We start from the raw sequence: 23,357 nt of genomic DNA, 5'->3' as shown, positions 1-23,357 counted from the left end.
GCACGGCCACCGGATCGCCCTCCCCCACACACCGGTCCGCAGCCTTAGAAAGGTTGCGGACCAATGTTCAAAATAATCTCTCACTGTGGGCTTGTTCCTAGAGGGGGGACCAGCCTGTGGCGGGAGGGTGGGGGTGGGAGGGTTACACAGATATATTGTGCTGGAAGGAATCAGGCCACAATTTTATTGATTACAGGTTCCTCAGGTTTTGGCACAGTATAGGTTGGGGACGTGGATGCAGTTGACAGCCCAATTACTGTCAGCACCTTCCCCAACTTGCCTGTTGGGGTCATCAAAGGCAAGCAGCTGGTCCTACTGCTGGAAGCAGCAGAAACCCATCTTTGTGGCTTTCTAGGGCCATTGCTAGCTCTAAGGTTGGCTGTCCGGAGCCCCATGAAGAGACTTTCCATTTGGTCATGCAAGGAGCTCACCCTGCATAACCTGCACTATTTTATGTATGTGTGTATGTTTGTTTGTTTGTGGATGGGAATTTTAGGTCTCCCCTCTCCAAAAATGGTCTCAGGGTGGCTTACATCAGAGTATAAAACATATCAACTACGAATTCAGGTAAAACAAGTTTTAAGCTAAAACAATACTGTAATTCTTACTATAATTGCTCCATCCCAGAAATCACCTAACGAGCCAGGCATGCCAATTATGAAGACCTCCTGTGTGGCCTGACTCAATATGGGGGCTCACAAACTGGGCAGTAAACCCCAGAAGTGAGGCATGTTCCCCAGGCAAAGCAGGGTTGGTTGTAAAACATTTATTTTTAAGGGATTTTGCACCAAAAAACCTCACACTGTGTACTTCCATTAGTTCTCCTTGCGGTGGAATCCCAATCCACTAGAGGCTTTTAACCATGTTGTCTAATTAATGCTTTGCTGTAAGATTATAAAATTTCTTTTGTTCTTTCTTTGCAGCCATTGTTTTAATGATGACGATTATGCACTGATGTCCCTTTTTTCCTGGGTTAATGTTGTGGTTGGAAAAATGACTGGCATAGACAGATCTGCAAAGCACATCATAGTTTCCAATGAAAGGAAAGTGCCATATGATCATCTTATCCTCTGCACTGGTCAGCAATATCAGGTGACATGGCTTTATGAATGGAGGGGAAGGGAGTATATTTCTAGGGATTGGCATGAGCTGGCACCTGAACCTGAAGTTCTTGACAAATTTTTGCCAGTTCATAGTTCACAAACCAAAGTTTGCAAACTGAAGAGCTGCCACAAACCTCCATGAATTTTAAGGCAGTTTATGGAGTTTATGGAGGTTCATGATCTACTGCTATTAATCTTTGGTCATCTTAATTAATGCAGGTGCCATGTCCCACTGGTGCAGATATCCGAAAACTGCTCACCAACAGAGAGGTTTGCCATAATTCTAGCCAGAAATACACCGGTGTAGTCCCTTCCAATCTGTTCATTCTTTCAGATGAGGAAGACTGCTTACAGGCAATGAAGTGGGTAAAAGAAAAACTTATTGGTTTCCCAGGTAAAATATTTGTATTAACTACTGAACTGGGTAGACAGGAGAAGTGAGGGGAGGGATTGTTGTATTTTTGGCGTAGTGTGTCTCCATTTCTAGTATATAATTACATCCTAATTAATGCCAGGATTTGTTTTATGAATTAATTTGCAATTCTTTGTCTATTTTGGAGACCTTTTGGGGATTTTTTTGGAGGGGGGGGTTGGACTTGGAATAAAGGCTGGAGATATTAATTATCTATAATTATTTTGACATGAATAAGCTCAAAAAACAGTCTGGCTGTAATCATTAATTAACAAATTAGATAATAATTTAATATGTTTTTTAGCTTATAGACAAAATTTCCACACTAGAATACACTGGGAAAAATAAATTTCCAGACTGCAACACCATTGGGCTCAATTAAGAGATACTCCTGTCCCCAAAATATTGTGTGTCTTGAATCATACTGTAAGCCTCTGCTCTCCCCTGTATGCCCCTGCTGCCTTCTGCTGTCTTGGAGTCTTCCCTGCTCAGGGGCTCATTCAGCTTCAGATATCTAGGTAGGAGGGATTAACGTTACACATGGGCTCCTTCCCTAGCTGCAGACTGCCCGTCAGCTTTCTGCTCCTCTCTCTCTTGGCTTCTTGGCTGCACTTCACCTGTCAGCTGTGCATTCATCCCTGGTCAGCGTTCTTGCCTTTCTACCTCCCCACATCTTCCTGGTTACATCTCCCTCTTCCCTTTGCAGCCATGTCCTGTTTTCACCGCCTCCCTTGCCCAATCTCACCTGTATACCTGCTGTGCCTCCTTCCATCCCTCTCTCACACTGACAGGCCATTCTCAGCTGATATATAGTGTGGTATAGTGGTCAGATATATGGTCTAGAATCTGGGATACCCAGCTTGGAATCCCTATTCTGCTATGGAAGTTCCTTGGATGACCTAGGGTGAGCCGCATACTGTCAGCCTAACCTATCTTGCAGGATTGTTGTGAGGATAAAACTGAGGAGAGAAGACAGATGTAAGAAGAAGAAGAAGAGTTGGTTTTTATATGCCGTTTTCCCCTACCCGAAGGAGGCTCAAAGTGGCTTACAGTCGCCTTCCCATTCCTCTCCCCACAACAGACACCCTGTGAGGTGGGTGAGGCTCAGAGAGCCCTGATATCACTGCCCGGTCAGAACAATTTTATCAGAGCCGTGGCGAGCCCAAGGTCACCCAGCTGGCTGCATGTGGGGGAGAGCAGAATTGAACCTAGCATGCCAGATTAGAAGTCCGCACTCCTAACCACTACGCCAAACTGGCTCTTTGGGTAAGCCAATTTGGGTTATGATTGAGCGCTTCAGCGTGGTTCGGCCATCTCGGTGATCAGCTAGTCTGCTACCGCCACCGCACCAGCTGGTGAGCCACCACTGCCCCTCCTCTCCACGGTGCTGGCCACCTTGGGCTTCGGTAATCGCCGAGATGGCCGAAACACGCCAAAGCCCTCAACCCTAGGGGTCCCCTCCCCTTTGGGAAGAAAGGCAGAGTATAGATAATAAATTATTTACACAGATTCTTTCATAAAATGTAAGTGCATTCAGATACCCTTTTTAGAGAAAACACATTACAACCAAGATAGTTGACTACAGAAACAGACAAAAATAGCAAGACAGATGCTTAAGTAGATGCCTTCCTGCTCTGTCCAGCTGCAGTGTGATTACCGGTTGGGCTCAAATCTGGTATGTTATGAGAACCCTTTGTTTCTGGCTATTTCAGAATGTCACTGGCCACATCTTTCCTGAGGCAGCTTCTGCCCAGCATGTGTCCCACAGACCTCAGGGATTAAGAGAGCCAAAAAGATCAGGAGAACTCCCTCCTGTCCATAAATGACACACAGTCAAATTGAGGAAGAATAGATTGCCCACCCCCTGTGATGTAGATCTATCAACATCTGAGGCCGGCCTTGTGAAAAGCCAATCAGATATGCATACACTAATAGGACTTCTCACTCCACATGCTGATGAGGGCAGCAGGCAGTAGATTGAATTATCACCTCTGGGTTCGACTGGCCAGGGGGTGGGAAATTCAATTCAAAAACACTTCAGTCTGACTGAGCAATAGCTAGGAAGGCGAAGAGCTCAGCTTTTCTTGTCTCGGTGACAGACAACTATTCTAAATAGTAAAGACAGCTCTGCTGGCTCTCCAAGATGGGAGTGTGTTTGTTTTAAAATGGAAACCGGAATGACAATTGAACATCAGATTAATTGTGCATCTCCTCACCCAAATCTCTCCAGCAGTCCTCAGATCAGCTTGAGATTGACTGCTGGATGCCAGCACATATGTGTGTGATGTCTAAGGAATGACTGTGAACAAGAAGGGGATATTGTGTATGGAAGAGCCCAGTCCCTAGACAGAACTAGCCCGGCTGTCCACAGAACGTTCTAGAAGGGTTCCTGGGCAAAAATGGGTAGTCCTCTACCCCAGGCACTTGGCGTTGTGTTTGTATTTAATGTATGGAGATTAGGTAGCCAGAGCACTCAACCTGTGGAGGGAAATTTTTAGTACCATTCTTCGTGTGAGAGAATAGCAGACTACCAGGCATGCAGTCTCCATTCTAGAGGCCTTCAGGAAAAGTAGCTCACTGTTTCTTGCTCTGCACCAGTGAAACTTTTAGTTGGCTTCAGTGGATGCCACAGAATGGTACAGGATAGATTCCTCATAGATACACGGGCATATATTTGCAAGAATTTGACCAAAGAGTTTGCATAAGTTTCATGAAAATTTCATTAATTTTTGCTGCTGCAAAGTATAGTCAAAGTCTCTAAAAGCTCCTTGTTTTTGCTTATGGACTCAAAGGCCATTTTCAAGAAATGCTTCTGTTGTGGGGTTAAGATGCCCCACATGGATGAACATGACCGATGCCTTCTGTGTGTGGGGGAGGCACACAATGTTGTCGTGTGCCCCATTTGCCAAAAGTTCACCCCCAAGTCCAGGTGAGATTGCGCTTCCAGGCTAAAAGCCGTGCTGTGGGAAAAGGCCCTCTCTACAGGACCTCCTAAACTGGCATCCAAACCAACTTCTGCTCCCACCCATAACCCTGGAGCCACTTTGGCTCATTCGACAGCCTCGGTTCCAGCCTCAGTTCCAACATGTCTTGAGAAGAGACCAATCTCTCAGACTCCGTCCCTGGCTCCTGCTTCTAAGGAGGCCATTACAGAACAAGCTTCGGCAGTTCAGCCTTCTGAACCTCATCCTAAGAGGTCTAAGAAGACCAAGCACAGGGACCGTTCGAGTCACTCTGACTACAGTTTGGTGGGCAAATCTTTGGACACTTTGGTTCCGTCTGCTTTGCCGGTTCTTCTAATGCAGCATAAACCATCTCCAGTCCCACCCCCCCCCCCTGTCCCCCAGTTGAGAAGCTCCACTCCCTAGATTGGGCCATCAACTAACCATGGGCCATCAACTAACCAACCTTTGCTTGAAGACTGCCAGTGAGGGGGAGCTAACCACCTCCTTAGGCAGCCTATTCCACTGCTGAACTACTCTGACTGTGAAAAATTTTTTTCCTGATATCTAGCCTATATCGTTGTACTTGAAGTTTAAACCCATTACTGCGTGTCCTCTCCTCTGCAACCAACAGGAACTTGCCCTCCTCCAAGTGACAACCTTTCAAATACTTAAAGAGGGCTATCATGTCCCCTCTTAACCTCCTTTTCTCCAGGCTGAACATTCCCAAGTCCCTCAACCTATCTTCATAGGGCTTGGTCTCTTGGCCCCAGATCATCTCCGTAGGTCTCCTCTGTACCCTTTCAATTTTATCTACGTCCTTCTTGAAGTGAGGCCTCCAGAACTGCACACAGTACTCCAGGTGTGGTCTGACCAGTGCCGTATACAATGGGACTATGACATCTTGTGATTTTGATGTGATGCCCCTGTTGATACAGCCCAAAATGGCATTTGCCTTTTTTACCGCTGCATCACACTGCCTGCTCATGGTTAGCATACAACCCACAAGTACCCCAAGGTCTCATTACCTAGAAGCGTATCCCCCATTCAGTAGGCATGCTTTTCATGCTTTTCATTTTTCTGACAATTATATATGAAACCAAATAAATGCTACCTTCGGTAGTGGTTTCCCCCTTCTGCTTTCTGACAGAGGATCAGGAACTTTCTTAATATTTTAAAAATAATTTGTATTGCATTGTTTGTATTTGTTTAATCTAAGAGTGGCTGGAATTAGGCTGTATCTAATAAAATTCAGAATCATTCAAATTCAGAAGTACTTGAAGGAGTGTCAAAGCAGCTGCTTACCACTGCCTACCCTTCCTCTCCCCACAACAGACACTGTGCATGGTAGGTGGGGCTGAGAGAGCTCTGAGAGAATAGTGATGAGCCCAAGGTCACCCAGCTGGCTGCATGTGGAGTAGGAGCAGGGAATCACAACTGGTTCTCCAGATTACAGTCCACTGCTTAACCACTACACCACACTGGGCCTACAGAGACTGTTATGTAGAGGAAGGCAATAACAAACTGCCTCTGCTCATCTCATGCCTCGAATGACCCATGGAAGGGGTTGCCGTGATTCAGCTAACAGAAGCACACTTCCCCTGGAGGGGGCATATCTACCATGCTCAGACTCCCACAGCAGACTCCTACTTAGCCCTTTGGTTTTTATGACCCTCACGCCCAAGAACCACTTTTGGGTTGCAGTGGGATGGGCATGCAGAAAAGGCCTGCCCACGAACTCTGCTCTGCTCTTGGATCTTGTGCTTCCTATCTAGTCAATTTTGTTTTGGATCTTGAAAAAGATCGTGCTGGGGGGTGGGTTGCATTTTAAAATCACTTTTAAATGCTGACAGTGTCCTTGTGGCCACTGCTGCTGGTAGTGGTAATTTTGGTGCAGGTTTCCAGGAAATGCTAAACGGGGTTACACTTAACTGTAACTGTTGTTCACTGATGTTTTGTGTACAGACACACATTGGGAATGCACAAGTGCAGGCCAGCCAAGGAAAGTATTTTCTAGCTCAGCTCCTGTAGGGAACCAACAAAGTGCACATGCGTGCGGCTCCCTGCTGGAATGCACACGTGACTAGAGGCGGAGTGCCCCCTTACCCTCAGTTCTGAACTGCCACCAAGAGCCTAGGCTGGAATGAATCAAGCCATGATCTCCCAAGACAGAAGGCTCACAGCGGAGACGGAGAAAGGGAATGTGTGTCTGCACACAAGACATCAATGAACAGTGGTTACAGGTAAGTGAAACCCCGTTTTCATTATCCGTCTTGTGATGCAGCCCCACATTGGGACCTTCATGAGCTAAATGCCTGAGGAGATGGGGTGAGCCCTTAACAGGACAAGGACTGGAGGACCACTCTCCCAAACTCCAAATCCCTCCTGTCTTGGAGGTCAATGGCATAGTGCTTCATGAAAGTCTCCTCTCTTGTCCAGGTAGCTGCCAGACAGATTTCCTTGAGAGGAATGTTCTGATGTAAAGCAGCCGAAGAACTCATCACCTGGAGGGAATGAGCCCAAACTCCAACAGGGCAAGGAACCTTTGCAGTTAAATAAGCCGCCTTGATCACAGACATTATTCACCGAGAGATAGTGTTGGGAGATGCTTTGTTATCCTTATTAGGGCTACTATTAACTAATCATCTAAACAGAGAAAATAACTATTCTCTGAGTGTGGAGGTGCGAGACTATCACCGCCATGAATTTGGTGAACACCCGTGAGGCCGTGGCCAAGACAAAAGGTAGCACAGCATACTGAAAATCTGGGATCCTAGATGAAAGCGTAGTAATCGCCTATCCCGAGGGTGAATCAATATGTGAAAATAGGCATCCTTGAGATCAAGGACTGCAAACCAATCTCCAAGTGAAATTCAATCACAGTGGGTAAGAAAACCATATGAAAGCATAAAATAAACAAACATTTATTAAGATCTTTTAAGTCCAGTATGGGACGGAAACCACCATCTCATTTCTCTATTAAAAAGAAGCAAGAATGGAAACCAGTTTTAAGACAGGTAGCAAACACTGGGAGGGGTAGCAAACATAACCAAAGACAGAATCAGGATGATCTTGATAGGCTCGAAAAGTGGGCTAAACGGAATAAAATGAAGTTCAATAGGGACAAATGTAAAGTTCTGCATTTAGGTAAGAAAAACCAAACACACCAATATTGGATGGGGGAGACTTGTCTTGGCAGTAGCAAGTGTGAAAAGGATCTAGGAGTCTTAGTAGGCCATACATTGAACATGTTTCAACAGTGTGACTCGGTGGCTAAAAAGGCAAATGGGATTTAGGGCTGTATCAAACGGAGTATCATGCCCAGATCACGGGAGGTGATGGTACCGCTTTACTCTGCTCTGGTGCGGCCTCACTTGGAGTACTGTGTTCAGTTTTGGGCACCACAGTTGAAGAGGGATGTAGACAAACTGGAGCATGTCCAGAGGAGGGCAACAAAGATGGTGAGGGGTTTGGAGACCAAGACGTATGAAGGAAGGTTGGGGGAGCTTGGTCTGTTTAGCATGGAGAGGAGACGACTGAGAGGGGATTTGATAACCATCTTCAAATATTTAAAAGGCTGTCATATCAACAAGGGAGCAGAGGTGTTCTCTCTTGCCCTGGAGGGACGGACCAGAACGAATGGGATGAAATTAATTCAAAAGAAATTCCGTCTAAATATCAGGAAGAAGTTCCTGACAATCAGAGTGGTTTCTCAGACAGGCTTCCTCGGGAGGAGGTGGGTTCTCCATCTTTGGAAATTTTTAAACAGAGGCTGGATAGACTTCTGGCGGAGAGGCTGATTCTGTGAAAACTTAAGGGGGTGGCAGGTTACATGGGATGAGCAATAGGGTTGTGAGTGTCCTGCATAGTGCAGGGGGTTGCACTAGATGACCCATGAGGTACCTTCCAACTCTATGATTCTATGAAAGGCCAAAGCTGAGAGTGAGCTAAGATTGGTCAGGGAAGCCCATTGTAACAAGAAAGGATTTTTCAGTTATGTGAGGAACAAACGTAAAGTAAAGGAGGCAACAGGCCCACTGTTGGGTGCAGATGGACAAACTCTAACGGAAGATGCAGAGAAAGCAGAAAGGCTTAGTGCCTATTTTACATCTGTTTTTTCCCACAGTTCAAAGGGTTTAGGCACATCTAGAGATGGCAGTAGCCAAAGGCTTAGTGTCTGGGTGGCAGGTTAACATGGATAGAGAGGTTGTGGAGAGGCATTTAGCTGCACTGGATGAGTTCAAATCCTCTGGGCCGGATGAAATGCACCCGAGAGTGCTCAAAGAACTTTCCAGAGAACTTGCACAGCCCTTGTCCATCATCTTCGGGACCTCTTTAAGGACTGGAGATGTCCCGGAGGACTGGAAGAGAGCAAACGTTATTCCGATCTTCAAAAAAGGGAGGAAGGATGACCTGGGAAACTACAGACCAGTGAGTCTGACCTCTGTTGTGGGGAAGATAATGGAGCAGATATTAAAAGGAGCGATCAGCAAACATCTGGAGGACACTTTGGTGATCCAAGGAAGTCAGCATGGATTTGTCTCCAACAGGTCCTGCCAGACCAACCTGGTTTCCTTTTTTGACCAAGTAACAGGTTTGCTGGATCGGGGAAATTTGGTTGATGTCATTTACTTGGATTTTAGTAAAGCTTTTGACAAGGTTCCCCATGATGTTCTGATGGATAAGTTGAAGGACTGCAATCTGGATTTTCAGATAGTTAGGTGGATAGGGAATTGGTTAGAGAACCGCACTCAAAGAGTTGTTTTCAATGGTGTTTCATCAGACTGGAGAGAGGTGAGTAGCGGGGTACCTCAGGGCTCGGTGCTCGGCCCGGTACTTTTTAACATATTTATTAATGATCTAGATGAGGGGGTGGAGGGACTACTCATCAAGTTTGCAGATGACACCAAATTGGGAGGACTGGCAAATACTCCGGAAGATAGAGACAGAGTTCAACAAGATCTGAACACAATGGAAAAATGGGCAAATGAGAACAAGATGCAATTTAATAAAGATAAGTGTAAAGTTCTGCATCTGGGTCAGAAAAATGAAAAGCATGCCTACTGGATGGGGGATACGCTTCTAGGTAGCACTGTGTGTGAACGAGACCTTGGGGTACTTGTGGATTGTAAACTAAACATGAGCAGGCAGTGTGATGCAGCGGTAAAAAAGGCAAATGCCATTTTGGGCTGTATCAACAGAGGCATCACATCAAAATCACAAGATGTCATAGTCCCATTGTATACGGCACTGGTCAGACCACACCTGGAGTACTGTGTGCAGTTCTGGAGGCCTCACTTCAAGAAGGAAGTCGATAAAATTGAAAGGGTACAGAGGAGAGCGACGAGGATGATCTGGGGCCAAGGGACCAAGCCCTATGAAGATAGGTTGAGGGACTTGGGAATGTTCAGCCTAGAGAAAAGGAGGTTGAGAGGGGACATGATAGCCCTCTTTAAGTATTTGAAAGGTTGTCACTTGGAGGACGGCAGGATGCTGTTTCTGCTGGCTGCAGAGGAGAGGACACGCAGTAATGGGTTTAAACTTCAAGTACAACGATATAAACTAGATATCAGGAAAAGGTTTTTCACAGTCAGAGTAGTTCAGCAGTGGAATAGGCTGCCTAAGGAGGCGGTGAGCTCCCCCTCACTGGCAGTCTTCAAGCAAAGGTTGGATACACACTTTTCTTGGATGCTTTAGGATGCTTTGGGCTGATCCTGCGTTGAGCAGGGGGTTGGACTAGATGGCCTGTATGGCCCCTTCCAAGTCTATGATTCTATGATTCTATGTGGCATTCTGCCGCCTGAGCCTCATATGATCCTTCCCTATGCGGGGCAGTGGGATCATCATTCCTGGAGGAACCACAGGAGACTTTCAGTTTCAACAAACCTCATCTTCACATTTGGAGGTGGAAATGGAGGAGGGTGAATCTGCTCACCCTCCTCCATCGCCCTGCACAGCTTCCGATCCCTCCCCGGATGATGCTGTCAGGGATCCCTTTCCCTCGTCTCCATCCAAAGACTACCGGCTCCATTCTGAGCAGCTTGGACATCTCCTCCTTGAATACCTGCCTAAAGGACAAGGTGCTTAGCCGACTCTAATTAGAGACCCCAACTTCTATCACATTACCAATCCTTGAGGGATTCAAAGACATCATGGTCCCGATTTGGAGGAAGCCAGCCTCAGCAATGCCTGCTCCTAAGAAGCTGGACTTTAGGGTCAAGCAGGATTCCTCCAACTTTATGTCCATCCATCCCCCTACTACCTCTACTGTTGCAGCTGAAGCAGCGCCCAGGTCAACACCTTATTCAGACTGAGGCTCTGCATATGTCCAAGCAGGCCATCAGTGCGGGGAAACACTCCATGGAAGTCATGGCTTGAACCATGGCTGTGCCCATCACTCTCCGGCACCATTCATGGCTGAGGAGCACATCTCTGCCACTGGAGACCAGAGTAAAGGTGGAGGACCTCCCCTTTGAGAAGGACTGACTGTTCACCACTACCACCAACAAATTCCTTTCTTCCTTAAAGAAGAGTCATCAGACAGGCCATTCCCTGAGCTCCTTCCCTCCGTCTCCTATGTTTCAGCCCCATTTCAAGTAACAACAACAAGGATTCAACACACCATATTTCCGTCTGTATCCGCGCCCACCTCCTCAACAGTATACTTCCCATCCATTTCAGCAATACCAGAAGTGTCCATCTCCATGTTCAAAGGGGCAGCAATATCATCAAAGGGATCAGCCCCCGCAACAACAATAGAGCCAGAATAGACTCTGACAATTAACTTCCCAACCTACGCATCAAGTGGATTTTGACAACTGCTTGGTTTGTTTTGTCGTAGTTTGGTCTGTTATCACCCGGGACTCTTGGGTCTTATGCATAGTTTCCCATGGTTATCGTTTGGAGTTTTGTTAGTTCCCACTCTGCTGTCTTGGTTCACAGGGACATGTTAATACATTTCCAGAGTTGGATTCCCATATCCTTGACTTCTTGGCTAAGAAGGCAATGGAGGAGGTACCTAGAATCATAGAATCATAGAATCGTAGAGTTGGAAGGGGCCATAGAGGCCATCTAGTCCAACCCCCTGCTCAACGCAGGATCATCCCTAAGCATCCTAAAGCATCCAAGAAAAGTGTGTATCGAACCTTTGCTTGAAGACTGCCAGTGAGGGGGAGCTCACCACCTCCGTAGGCAGCCTATTCCACTGCTGAACATTTTTTCCCTGATATCTAGCCTATGTCGTTGTACTTGAAGTTTAAACCCATTACTGCGTGTCCTCTCCTCTGCAGCCAGCAGAAACAGCATCCTGCCCTCCTCCAAGTGACAACCTTTCAAATACTTAAAGAGGGCTATCATGTCCCCTCTCAACCTCCTTTTCTCCTGGCTGAACATTCCCAAGTACCTCAACCTATCTTCATAGGGCTTGGTCCCTTGGCCCCAGGTCATCTTCGTCACTCTCCTTTGTACCCTTTCAATTTTATCTACGTCCTTCTTGAATTGAGGCCTCCAGAAGTGCACACAGTACTCCAGGTGTGGTCTGACCAGTGCCGTATACAATGAGACTATGACATCTTGTGATTTTGATGTGATGCCCCTGTTGATATGGCAAATGCTGGCAGGGGCTCGTGGGAATTGTAGTCCATGGACATCTGGAGGGCCGCAGTTTGACTACCCCTGTCCTAAACCCTGATGAGCTTGGGCTAATCTGGCTGTTCTGTCAGCAGAAACAGATCATAACACAAGCTGCTGTCCGGTGCTCCTCCACTTGCGCTACGCCTCCCAGGCAGAAAGGGACAGTACAGCCAATTGTAGCCTGTAAGCTTTTAGCGATCGTAAAGCTAAGAAGCTGAGATGCAAGTGGGTGGAAAGAGCAGAGCCACTTTGACAGCCCCAAACAGGTCATTATTTTCCTATTTACTCCAGTGCAACTTATTGCCCTTTAAAAAACATGCTGGTTGGAATGCTGTAGTAGCTTTGAAATTGCAGAGCATAAATAACATGACACAGCTACTGCACTCCCCTCAGATGTTCTTTCTGTTTAATGTGATTTTGGCAAGGCTAAGAATTCAGGTCATGCTGAGGTCATGAAGGTTTCCTATTCCCAATTGGAGGAAATGAATGAGGAATCTCAGCAGTGGGACATGAGTGTCTAATATTAAATGATAAATCCACTATAATGGGTTTTATTTATGGTGCCTGTTACCTCTCAGGCTAATGTTATGCTTCGCACAGATATATCTTCATGCATTAAAAGTGTATTTGGGAATTACAAGGCATATGTCGGATTGATGCAGCTGATTTTGTAATGGTGGGCATACATAGCAATACTTATAAACTGAAAACATCATTTCCCGAGGTCGCGGAAAGAGCATTATTGCCATTAGTCTGAGGTTTTTGTCCAGGCCGGTCCAGTCTGGTCAGATCTTGGAAGCCGAACAAGGTTGGCTGGGAGACCACTGAGGAAGTCCGGTGTTACTGCGCGGAAGCAGACAATAGCAAAACACCCCTGTTGATCTCTCGCCTTGAAAACCCTCTGGGAAAGAATCCCTGTCCTTCTGTCCCCCGCTCTGCAGTTACTCTTTGGCTCAGTAGCTTAAGTCATGGTGTGAGATGTTCTGCAATCCATGTTTGTGGCATGCTGAGGTTGATATTGCCTGAGCTGGGCCTACTGGCTTCTTCTGTGGCTTGGTAGCTTGCTAAGATCTGTAGCAGATGAGCTTTGCATTCCTCTTCTGTTTCATAGTGCAACTGCCAATTCTGTCTCGTTGTCTGGAGCACTAGTAATTGATACTGAACATTAATTATACTGCTTGGTCTCTTGGCAGCCTTCAACACGGTTTTAATGTTATAAAAGTGCCTAGAATGAGAGTCAGGATTAGGACAAAGTCATTTAGTGCTTTCTTAGCTCCCCATTTTACTGAGTAAAATGCAGTTCAATAGGGACAAATCTAAAGTTCTGCATTTAGGTAGGATAAAACAAAAAACACCAATATAGAATGGGGGAGGCTTGTCTTTATAGTAGTACGTGTGAAAAGGATCTAGAAGTCTTAGTAGACCATACATTGAACATGAGTCAGCAGTGTGACTCAGTGGCTAAAAAGGCAAATGGGATTTTGGGCTGTATCAAATGGAGTATCGTGTCCAGATCATGGGAGGTGATGGTACCGCTTTACTCTGCTCTGGTTCGGCCTCACTTGAAATACTGTGTTCAGTTTTGGACACCCCAGTTGAAGAGGGATGTAGACAAACTGGAGGGCAACAAAGATGGTGAGGGGTTTGGAGACCAAGACGTATGAGGAAAGGTTGGGGGAGCTTGGTCTGTTTAACCTGGAGAGGAGACAACTGAGAGGGATCTGATAATCATCTTCAAGTATTTAACAGGGTGCCATATAGAGGACGGAGCAGAGTTGTTCTCTCATGCCCCAGAGGGACGGACCAGAACCAATGGGATGAAATTAATTCAAAAGAAACATCTGAAAGAAGTTCCTGACAGGGCGGTTTCTCAGTGGAACAGGCTTCCTCAGGAGGTGGTAGGTTCTCCATCTTTGGAGATTTTTAAACAGAGGCTGGATAGCCATCTGATGGAGAGGCTGACTCTGTGAAGGCAAAGGGGTGACAGGTTACAGTAGATGAGCGATTAGGATGTGAGTGTCCTGCATAGTGCAGGGGGTTGGACTAGATGACCCATGAGGTCCCTTCCGACTCTATATGATTCTATGAAAGTGTTTCCGTTGCTATTTTCAGGACACATGCCAAATATTGCTTGAAAATGGAACAAGAGTTTGTACTAGAACTATACAATAGTTAACGTTTATTGGTTTATTATTTATTTATTTATTTATTTTTCACATGTATATACTTCCCTCCCCGAAGGCTCAGTTTGGAATAAATAAATAAGAATATTTTGGTATAATCCTGAGTAGTTGGGTGGCATATATTTTTAATTTTGTAATTATTCTTCAAACAGCTACCTTAAACAAAAGATGCAGATGTTTGTACGTCTTCCGCTGAAAACAATGAAGCTAAAAGAGCAGTCCTAAATAAGCCTGCTCATGGCCTAAGCAAGTCCCAAGTTATTCATTGGGTCCTACGTCCATCTGCACCCGGTGAAGCTACTACTTGACCCTGGAAGATCTAGCCACAGTGATCCATGCAATGGTGACCTCGGGACTGGATTAACTCTACCCTTGGACCTAATCCAGAAATTGCAGCTGGTGCAAAATGTGGCTGCTCAGATCCCCACAGGGGGCTCGTATTGGATCTGCCTTCCAACAGCTGCACTGGTTGCCAGTAGAGTTCCAGATCAGATTCAAGATGTTGGTATTAACCAATAAGGCCTTATGTGATCTGGATCCTGTATGTCTGAGGGACCCAGTATGTTCCCTGAAGAGCATTATGCTCAGCAATTATTTATTTATATACGTTTTTATTAACCGCCATTCCAGAGTCTGCCTCATGGTGGTTTACATGCAGTTATAAAACGGAATGCAATAAAATACAATATAATACTAGCAGCGAGATCCCCTTTACATCTCCCCCCCCATCCATACCTGGCAGCAGCCACTACCACTGCCCCAGCCACTACCCCAAGGGGATACCCCTGCCCAGATGTCCGGCACAAAAGGCCTGTGCAGGGAGGGACCCGATCTTCATGGCCTGGCCCCAACTGAATGCCTGGCAGAAGAGCCAGTGTCTTTCAGGCCCTTCGGAACTGTGATACTCTGTCAGGGCCCTCAGGTCTTCCAGGAGCTCATTCCACCAGGTTGGGGCCAGGACTGAAAAAGCCCTGGCCCAGGCCAGGCACACCTCCCGGAGACAGATTCAAACACAGAGCGGAGAGTGGAGAGCTCTGTGGGGAGCATAAGTAGATGAACAGTCCCTCAGATAAGACGGGCCCAGGCCATGGATGGCCTTAAAGGTAAGAACTAAAACATTAAGCCTAATCTGGAAGCTAACCGGTAACCAGTGCAGCTGCCTCAGCACAGGATGACCTTGTGAGGACCCCAGCAACCACGTTTTGGACCAGTTGCGATTTCCAGGTCAGAGATAAGGGCAGGCACTCATAGAGTGAGTTACAGAAGTCTAGTGAGTTACAGAAGTTACAGCTACTAACGGGCTGGTGGTCCCTGGCCCCAGAGAGGTCTGGATGGCCTCGACCAGAGCCAGGGCCTTTTCAGCTTTGGCTCCTGCCTGGTAGAATGAGCTGCCAATGGAGATCTGCCCCTGACAGAGCTGTCAAAGTTCCACACGGACTATAAACGGGCACTCTTCCGCCAGGCCTATGCTTAAGGCCAGGGTTGTGAACCTCCCTCCTCTCCTCTTGTCATATCAATGTGATGAACAAATTGGCCAGCTGGATTGTGGCAGTTGGCACATTATTGGGATTTTATTATGTTTTATTGGATTTTATTGTGTTTTAATGATGTGATGATTTTTAAATGGTTATGAACTGCCCTGAGTCTGCTTTTTCAGGAATGGGTGGTATATATAAACAAATAAGCAAGCAAGCTTGAGGATCCTGCATGCTCTTTCCCATAATGAGAAAACATACCACTGTACTGGTGACCACTTAAGTCAGTGAAGTCCTAAGCAGAGTTACCCCCTTTGAAAGCCCAATGATGTTACTACCTTTTGGGTGTCTTCAAAATGACCCAGGGCGGATGGATGCTTCAAAGGGCTTCTTTCCTTGCAGACTTGCATTGTAGCTCTGCAGCATGACCCAGTAGGGGAGTGGAACATGAGAGGGAAGGAGGGTTCTGGTCCATATGGAGCATGACAACTATGTCATCTTGTCTGCACTTTTGTGTGGGGGCAACAGAGAAAATAAAAATTCCTCTGCGGTAGCAACAGCAGTATCATACAGGGCCATTCCTGCCATTCTATCACACTGGCTGCAGCTGCCATTTCAGGGGTGTACTTCCCCCCCCATGATGTAGATGCAGTCCTCAGTGTACCACTTGACATGGAGCATTTAGCCAGTTCTTTCCTTGACAAGCTCCCCATTCATTCCACCTGCCTGACACGTATCTATCCCATTCATACTTTACATTTTTAGTGGTTCACCTAAAAAAATAAATGTGCAAGAAGCTTTACTTCCATGCTAATGTCCTATTCTTCTTGGGGTTCTCCTGCAGGGGATCCTAAGTTCCTAGTTGTCCTCCCTTTTCTTCTTTGGATGCTCCTGTATCTTGGGTGGGTAGGGGGCGAGAATGGAAGAGACATGGTGGGAGGAGAGAGAAGGGACACAGGTTTCTTCTTGCTTTTCAAATTATTAGAGTCTCTGTCAATAAGTTTTCGTAGCTATGTTACTCCCCCTGCTTCCATTTTCTTCCCTCTCTTCTCCAGGTTCTTTCCTTTGTATTTGAAAGTGCTCTAACCAGACAAAAGAGATGGGAGACTCAAAGGTGGGAGGGGGGACATGATAAAAGAGTTTGTTCTAGAGGTTCTCAATCCAAAGGGCTTCAAATTCTGGGGCATAATAAATGTCCTACTTCTGTGTTAAGTGCCTGCTACTTTCTGGGATGTGGTCTGTGGATTCTTCACTCAATTATCTTAGCGACTGTTGCTAGGTAACATTGTTTGCTTCATAGCATCAGAGCGACGCTAATAAGGGTTTTATGTGTCTTAAATAATTTTTTCCCTCTCTTTCCCTCCCCTTCCCAGGGAATGTTATTGTCTATGGGAATAAAATTGATGTTTACACCACCATAGAAGCCCTTGTATCATTAGGAATTAGTGGCAGCCGAATACACCTTGTGCATCCACCACTGCAGTCGAATATTACTTCTATTAATAACAATGCGATAGAAAAAGCACTGGATAAAGCATTGCGCCAACTTGAAGTATCTGTGCATTATGACTGTCTGCTGGCTCAGTGGAATGATGGCAACCATCCAGATCCCATTATGTATGCATCTTTCACTACTAAAACAAAGCCCTTCAGACTGCAGTGCTCTGTAAGTATATGCCTTCAGTGTGCTGAATCTATCCACTGCTTGAGCAAAGATCAGCAGTATCTGATGGGAAAAACCGTGGTGCTGAAAGAAGAAGAAGAGTTGGTTCTTATATGCCGCTTTTCCCTACCCGAAGGAGGCTCAAAGCGGCTTACAATCGCCTTCCCATTCCTCTCCCCACAACAGACACCCTGTGGGGTGGGTGAGGCTGAGAGAGCCCTGATATCACTGCCCAGTCAGAACAGTTTTATCAGTGCCGTGGCGAGCCCAAGGTCACCCAGCTGGCTGCATGTGGGGGAGCGCAGAATCGAACCTGGCATGCCAGATTAGAAGTCCGCACTCCTAACCACTACACCAAACTGGCTCTCATACATAAAGGAATACAGGGTGCAATTTGGTGGGAAATTCTTCAGTATATGTCTGACCAAAAATGAGTTAGAATCATATAAGGCAATTTCCCATTGGATTGTGCCCAGGACACTGTATTTGGAAGATTATTTATTTATGAGCTTTAAAGCCCATTGTATATTTAAATACAACAGGCACTGGCATCTCTGTTCCCCCCACATCCAGCCTGCCGTGGCCTCTGCAAGGATTGGCAGGCATTCTCTGGGTGGGGGAGCCATGGAGTTACCTCCAGGACTCCCCCTGCCCCAAAAACGCATGTCGAGATAAGGTTGGTCTGACATGGTTTGTTTTTTCGAAACCCATGCTGAGTCTTAGAAATCACAGCTCCCAGTTCCAGCTGCTCAAGGAGCGAGTGTTTGATAATTTGTTCCAAAATTTTACCACCTACAGATGTCAAGCTGACAGGTCAGTAGTTACCCTGATCCTCCTTTTTCCCTTTCTTGAAGATGGGGACAACATTTGCCCGCCTGCAATCATCTGGTATCTCACCTGTTCTCCAAGAAGGGTCAAAAATAATGGACAGAGGTTCAAAGATTACATCTGCAAATTCTTTTAGTACCCTTGGATGCAATTCATGTGGCCCAGAAGACTTCGTTTCATTTAAGAAACTAGATGTTTATGCACTGCCCCAACAGTGATCCTAGGCCACCATTCCCATCTCCCCTGTTGTGTTACATTTTTGTCACATCAAGCACTATTCTCCTCACAAGAGAAGACTGAGGAGAAATAAGAGTTAAGCAGTTCAGCCCTCTCTTCATCATCTGTTATAATTTCACTTTCTTGTCCTCGCAGTGGTCCTACCATGTCCCTACTCTTTTTCTTACTTGAGTTAGTTATAAGCCTTTTTTGCTATGTTTAACACTTCTTGCTAACCTAAGCTCATATTAAGCTTTAGCTTTTCTAACATTTTCCCTATAATTATTGGTTATTTGTTTATATTCATCGTTGGTACTAAGGCCTTCCTTCCATTTCTTAAATTACTCTTTTTTATTCCTCAAATCATTTGACAGCTGTTTATGGAGCCACCTTGGCGTCGTTAGGCTCCTTCTATCTTTCCTTCTCAAGGGAATTGTTTGTAATTGAGCCTTCATTATTTGGCTTTTAAGAAACTCCCAGCCCTCTTGGACTCCTATCTCTTTAAGTCTTTCTGACCACAGGACTCTACCCAACATACCTTTAAGTCTGTTAAAATCGGCTTTCCTGAAATCCAGTCTATACGTCCTACTACGTAAAGGTTTTCTCTTTCCCACAATAGAAAATACCAAAATCACATGGTCACTACTACCAAGTGTGCCCACTACTTCCACCTCATCTACCAGTTCTTCCCTATTGATGAGAATCAAGTCTAAAATAGCAGACCCCCTGGTTCCCCTCTCTACTTTCTGGGGAATGAAGCTGTCAGCAAGACAAGTTAAGACTTTAATAGAGTTTGTATTTTAGCAGAGTTGGTCCTCCAACAGATATCTGGGTAATTGAAGTCACCCATGACCCCTCTTTTTCAAAATTGTGTAATTTGATCTAGCAGTATCTCATTAAAGTCCTCTGACTGGCTTGGTGGTCTATAGCAGACCCCAACAATAATACCACTCTCATTTCCTACTCCTTTTATATTTACCCAAAAACACTCAACTGAACTTTCATGTACTCCTCGATTCTAGTATTCCAATTGTGAGTATTATCCCACCAAGTTTCTGTGATTCCTATTAGGTCATAGCCCCCTTCCTCTATTAGGACTACCTTTTGTGTGCCTCATGGTTTTGGTTTCTGAACTTCCTTGTAAGCTAGTATTTCCCTGCTTATGTAACATTCCTTGTAGATTCGCAACCTTCTCATCTTCAGTTCTTGCCAGCACACCAAGTTCTGAATTTACGTCTTGCTCCCCCTTTGTGTTTAGTTTAAAGCAGTGGTCCCCAACCCCTGGTCTGGGGACCGGGACCGGGACCAGGACCGGTCTGTGGATCAGTCGGTACCGGGCCGCGGCTCCTCCTCATTCTCCTCCCTGCCACTCTGCCGCCGGCTCACCGTTGGTGCTCTCTGGCGGCCGCCATTGCTGTGGCTCCCCCTCAGTGTGGCACTGCGCAGCTGCTGCTGGCAGCGCCCCCCAGTGGGTGGCGGGAAGTCAGGGGTGCCGGCGGGAAAGGAAGCGGAGCAGGGGCTCAGGCGGCGACAACGTCCCTCAGCAAAAGACTACCCCCCCTCCGGGCCTCACTAAAATTGTCAAGCGTTGACTGGTCCCCAGTGATAAAAAGGTTGGGGACCATTGGTTTAAAGCCCTCTTCACCAGGTGTGCAAGGGTTCTCCCAAAAATACTTTTTCTGTCCCTTGTGAGGTGGACACCATTTCCTGATAGTGACCCCTCATATTGACACCGTAGAACATGATCCAGAAATCTAAACCTTTCCCGATGACACCAGTGATGAAGCCAGTCATTTATGTGCATGATTTTTCTCTCTTCCTAAGCCATGGCCACTTACAGGAAGGACTGATAAGAATACAACCTGCACTCCCAGGTCCTTTACCTTCTCCCCCAGATCCACAAAGTCTTTCTTAATACTGCTGTGTAGTATTATTTGTTCCTACATGGATGAGAAGGAAGGCGTAATGATCTGTGGGCTTGATGAGCCCGTCCAGCCGTTCTGTGACATCCTTGATACGTGCACCAAGTAGGCAGCAGATCTCTCAAGACAACCAGTCTGGTCTAAAACACTCTACGCCTTGCAGCAGGAATCCCCAATTACCAGTACCCATTTCTTTGTACCCTTGGGAGCAGACCTACAACTCTCACCTGTGGGGGCCTGTGAAATGTTTCCTGAGCTTTGTGGGGTCCCTGGACCTTCTCCAGCAGAGCCACTAATTTACACTTGCTGCATTTGTAAAAATTGTCCACCCGAGGTAAGAAGACAAACATTCCGCAGATGGTACATGTCACTATGCAAGCTCCTTCAGTCTTCAGGCCACTTTGATTCATCTGTAATGCTCCACAAACAGTCCAACACTTCACTGAACCCTTCGGCTTGATCCTTCTGCGAAGAGCCAACAACCAAGAGTCATTTAGCTCTTGCCCTTGGCTCCTTACAGAGTATTCTGGTTTGATCCTGAACCCAAGAGTCCTTTGGGTTTTGTTAGTATTGCGAGCGCCAAAGGCAGTTGGCTCCTGAGATAATACTTCCTTCTTCTCCCAGCTCCTCCAAGTCCTCCTCTGACAAGCAAGAGCCTTTTATAGCACAAAGGCCTACTCAGCAGAGGGCGGAGCTAGCAGTCAGCTCCTGAGATAATACTTCTCCTTCTCCCAGCTCCTCCAAGTAGAATCCAAGAAGCCACTTTACGTACACCACCTGGTGAGAATGATTGGTTCAGAATAAAGAAAGGAGTTTGTCAAGGCTGTATTCTTTCCCCCTTCCTGCTTTAGGATGCTTAGGGCTGATCCTGCGTTGAGCAGGGGGTTGGACTAGATGGCCTGTATGGCCCCTTCCAACTCTTTGATTCTATGATTCTATGATTTAACTTGTATGCTGAAATTATTATCAGAGAGATCGAACTTGAAGAATCAAACATCGGAATTGAGATTGGAGGAGGAATACAAATAATTTTGGGTATGCTGATAATACTGCTCTGTCAGAAACAAAAGGGAGGCCTAGAACAGCTGATTACAAAAATCACAAATCAAGAAATTCAACCTCTTCTTAAAACTCTTGGAAATTCAACTCTTCTTTTAAATACTTGATGGTTATCAAATCCCCTCTCAGTTGTCTCCTCTCCAGGCTAAACAGACCAAGCTCCCCCAACCTTTCTTCATATGTCTTGGTCTCCAAACCCCTCACCATCTTTGTTGCCCTCGTCTGGACATGCTCCAGTTTGTCTACAAAGATGGTTTGTGTTAGCTTTACTGTGGTTGGATAAAAGTTGTCCTTTCCTCTGCCTGGCATGCAGCTTCATGGTGATTTAGACTACAGCTAGATTTTATTCCCTGATATCATTGTCATGTGGACAATTTTCATATGGCTAAATACTATAGTAAATAAATTCTATTCTATATGGAAATGATTGCCAGTCATCCCAAAACCTTTCTTGATTAGGTGAGTTAGAAATTTTTAAAATCTATTCATTTTGATCTGTTCATTTTGAACAGTCAAATTTAAAAAAGAAAAAGAGGAATAAAAAAGAAGATGTGATGATGATATCTGTCCAGTCTTGTCCGACCCTCAGCGATTCTATAGGAAAGTGCTTCTTTTAGTTGGTTCATGGTCATCCCTGTATCAGCTTTGATCATGTCGAGCCAGCGAATCCTTTGGCGACCACGTTTCCTTTTGCCGCTGACTATGCCGAGCATTAATGATTTTTCTAGTGAGTTTGATCACATGATGTGTCCAAAGTAAGTGAGTTTTAGCTGCAATATCTTCCCTTCTGATGACATAGTTGGTTTGCTCCTCTCTAAAACTCTCTTGTTGCTAACTTTGGCTGTCCGTGGGATTCGCAGCATTCGTCTCCAACACCATAATTCGAAAGCATCTCTTCTCCTCCTGTCTCCCTTCTTCAGGGTCTAGCTTTTGCATCCATAGGTTGTTATAGGGAAGACAACGACATTGACTAGCAAGGCCGATATCCTTACTCTTCCATATTCGGTTCATGCCTAACATTGCGTTCCGGCCCAGTGTTATTCGCCGTTTGATTTCACGGCTGCATCCACCACTTTGATTGATCATAAAGCCAAGAAAGATAAAATCATCAATACATTCAATGTTCTTGTTGTCAATCGTGACTTTGGTGCTACTGCCAGTAGTTGTCATTATCTTTTTGATATTTAGGTATAGTCCCATCTTTTCACTTTCTTCTTTTAGTCTTTTTAGTCTTCAGATAACGCTCCAATTCAGCAAGGAGTGTTGTATCATCTGCATAGTGGAGATTATTGATGTAACGACCTCCAGTTTCGGCTCCGATCGTAGATTCTTCCAGATTAAGCTTCCACAGAATTACCTCTGCATAAATTTAAAAAGAAAGGGTAATAATATACACCCTTGTCTCACTCCTTGGCTGACCTTGAATCAGTCAGTGTTTCCATATATTGTTCATACTGTGGCCTCCTAGTTGGTGTACAATGAAATGATGAGGTGGGTTAAATGGGACACACCCGGTTTATGTAAGGCATCCCATAGCTTCTTGTGATCAGCACAGTCAAACACTTTATAATAATCATCATGTGTTTTTTCACGAATCCAGCACAGATTTGCAGTGTGGTCTCAGGTGCCACGACCACGTCGAAAACGCTTTTCTTTCCCTGAAGGAGTCTCAAAGCAGCTTACATTTGCCTTCTCTTTCCTCTCCGCACAACAGACACTCTGTAAGGTCTGAGATAGGCTGAGAGCCCTGATATTACTGCTCGGTAAGAACAGAAGAGTTGGTCCTTATATGCCACTTTTCTCTACCCGAGGGAGTCTCAAAGCAGCTTACAGTCTCCTTCCCTTTCCTCTCCCCACAACAGACACCCTGTGAGGGAGGGGAGGCTGAGAGAGCCCTGATATCACTGCTTGGTGAGAACAGC

At 45.8% G+C, this 23,357-nt stretch overlaps 1 protein-coding gene across 4 annotated transcripts in view; it reads left to right on the top strand.

The window, feature by feature from the left end:
- Window positions 1-23,357, top strand: part of CFAP61 (cilia and flagella associated protein 61) — a 177,596-nt gene that overhangs the window by 103,934 nt on the left and 50,305 nt on the right. For all 4 annotated transcript variants that reach the window (XM_077310336.1, XM_077310337.1, XM_077310338.1 and 1 more), the window contains 3 exons: window positions 924-1,092; window positions 1,323-1,497; window positions 17,121-17,413. In XM_077310336.1, the coding sequence (XP_077166451.1) occupies window positions 924-1,092; window positions 1,323-1,497; window positions 17,121-17,413 (637 nt within the window). The remainder of the gene's footprint in view (window positions 1-923; window positions 1,093-1,322; window positions 1,498-17,120; window positions 17,414-23,357) is intronic.

This window comes from Paroedura picta, chromosome 14, assembly GCF_049243985.1.
Source record: "Paroedura picta isolate Pp20150507F chromosome 14, Ppicta_v3.0, whole genome shotgun sequence".
NCBI lineage: Eukaryota > Metazoa > Chordata > Lepidosauria > Squamata > Gekkonidae > Paroedura > Paroedura picta.
The sequence above is the reverse complement of the archived record's forward strand: the minus strand, read 5'-3'. Positions and strand labels throughout refer to the sequence as shown.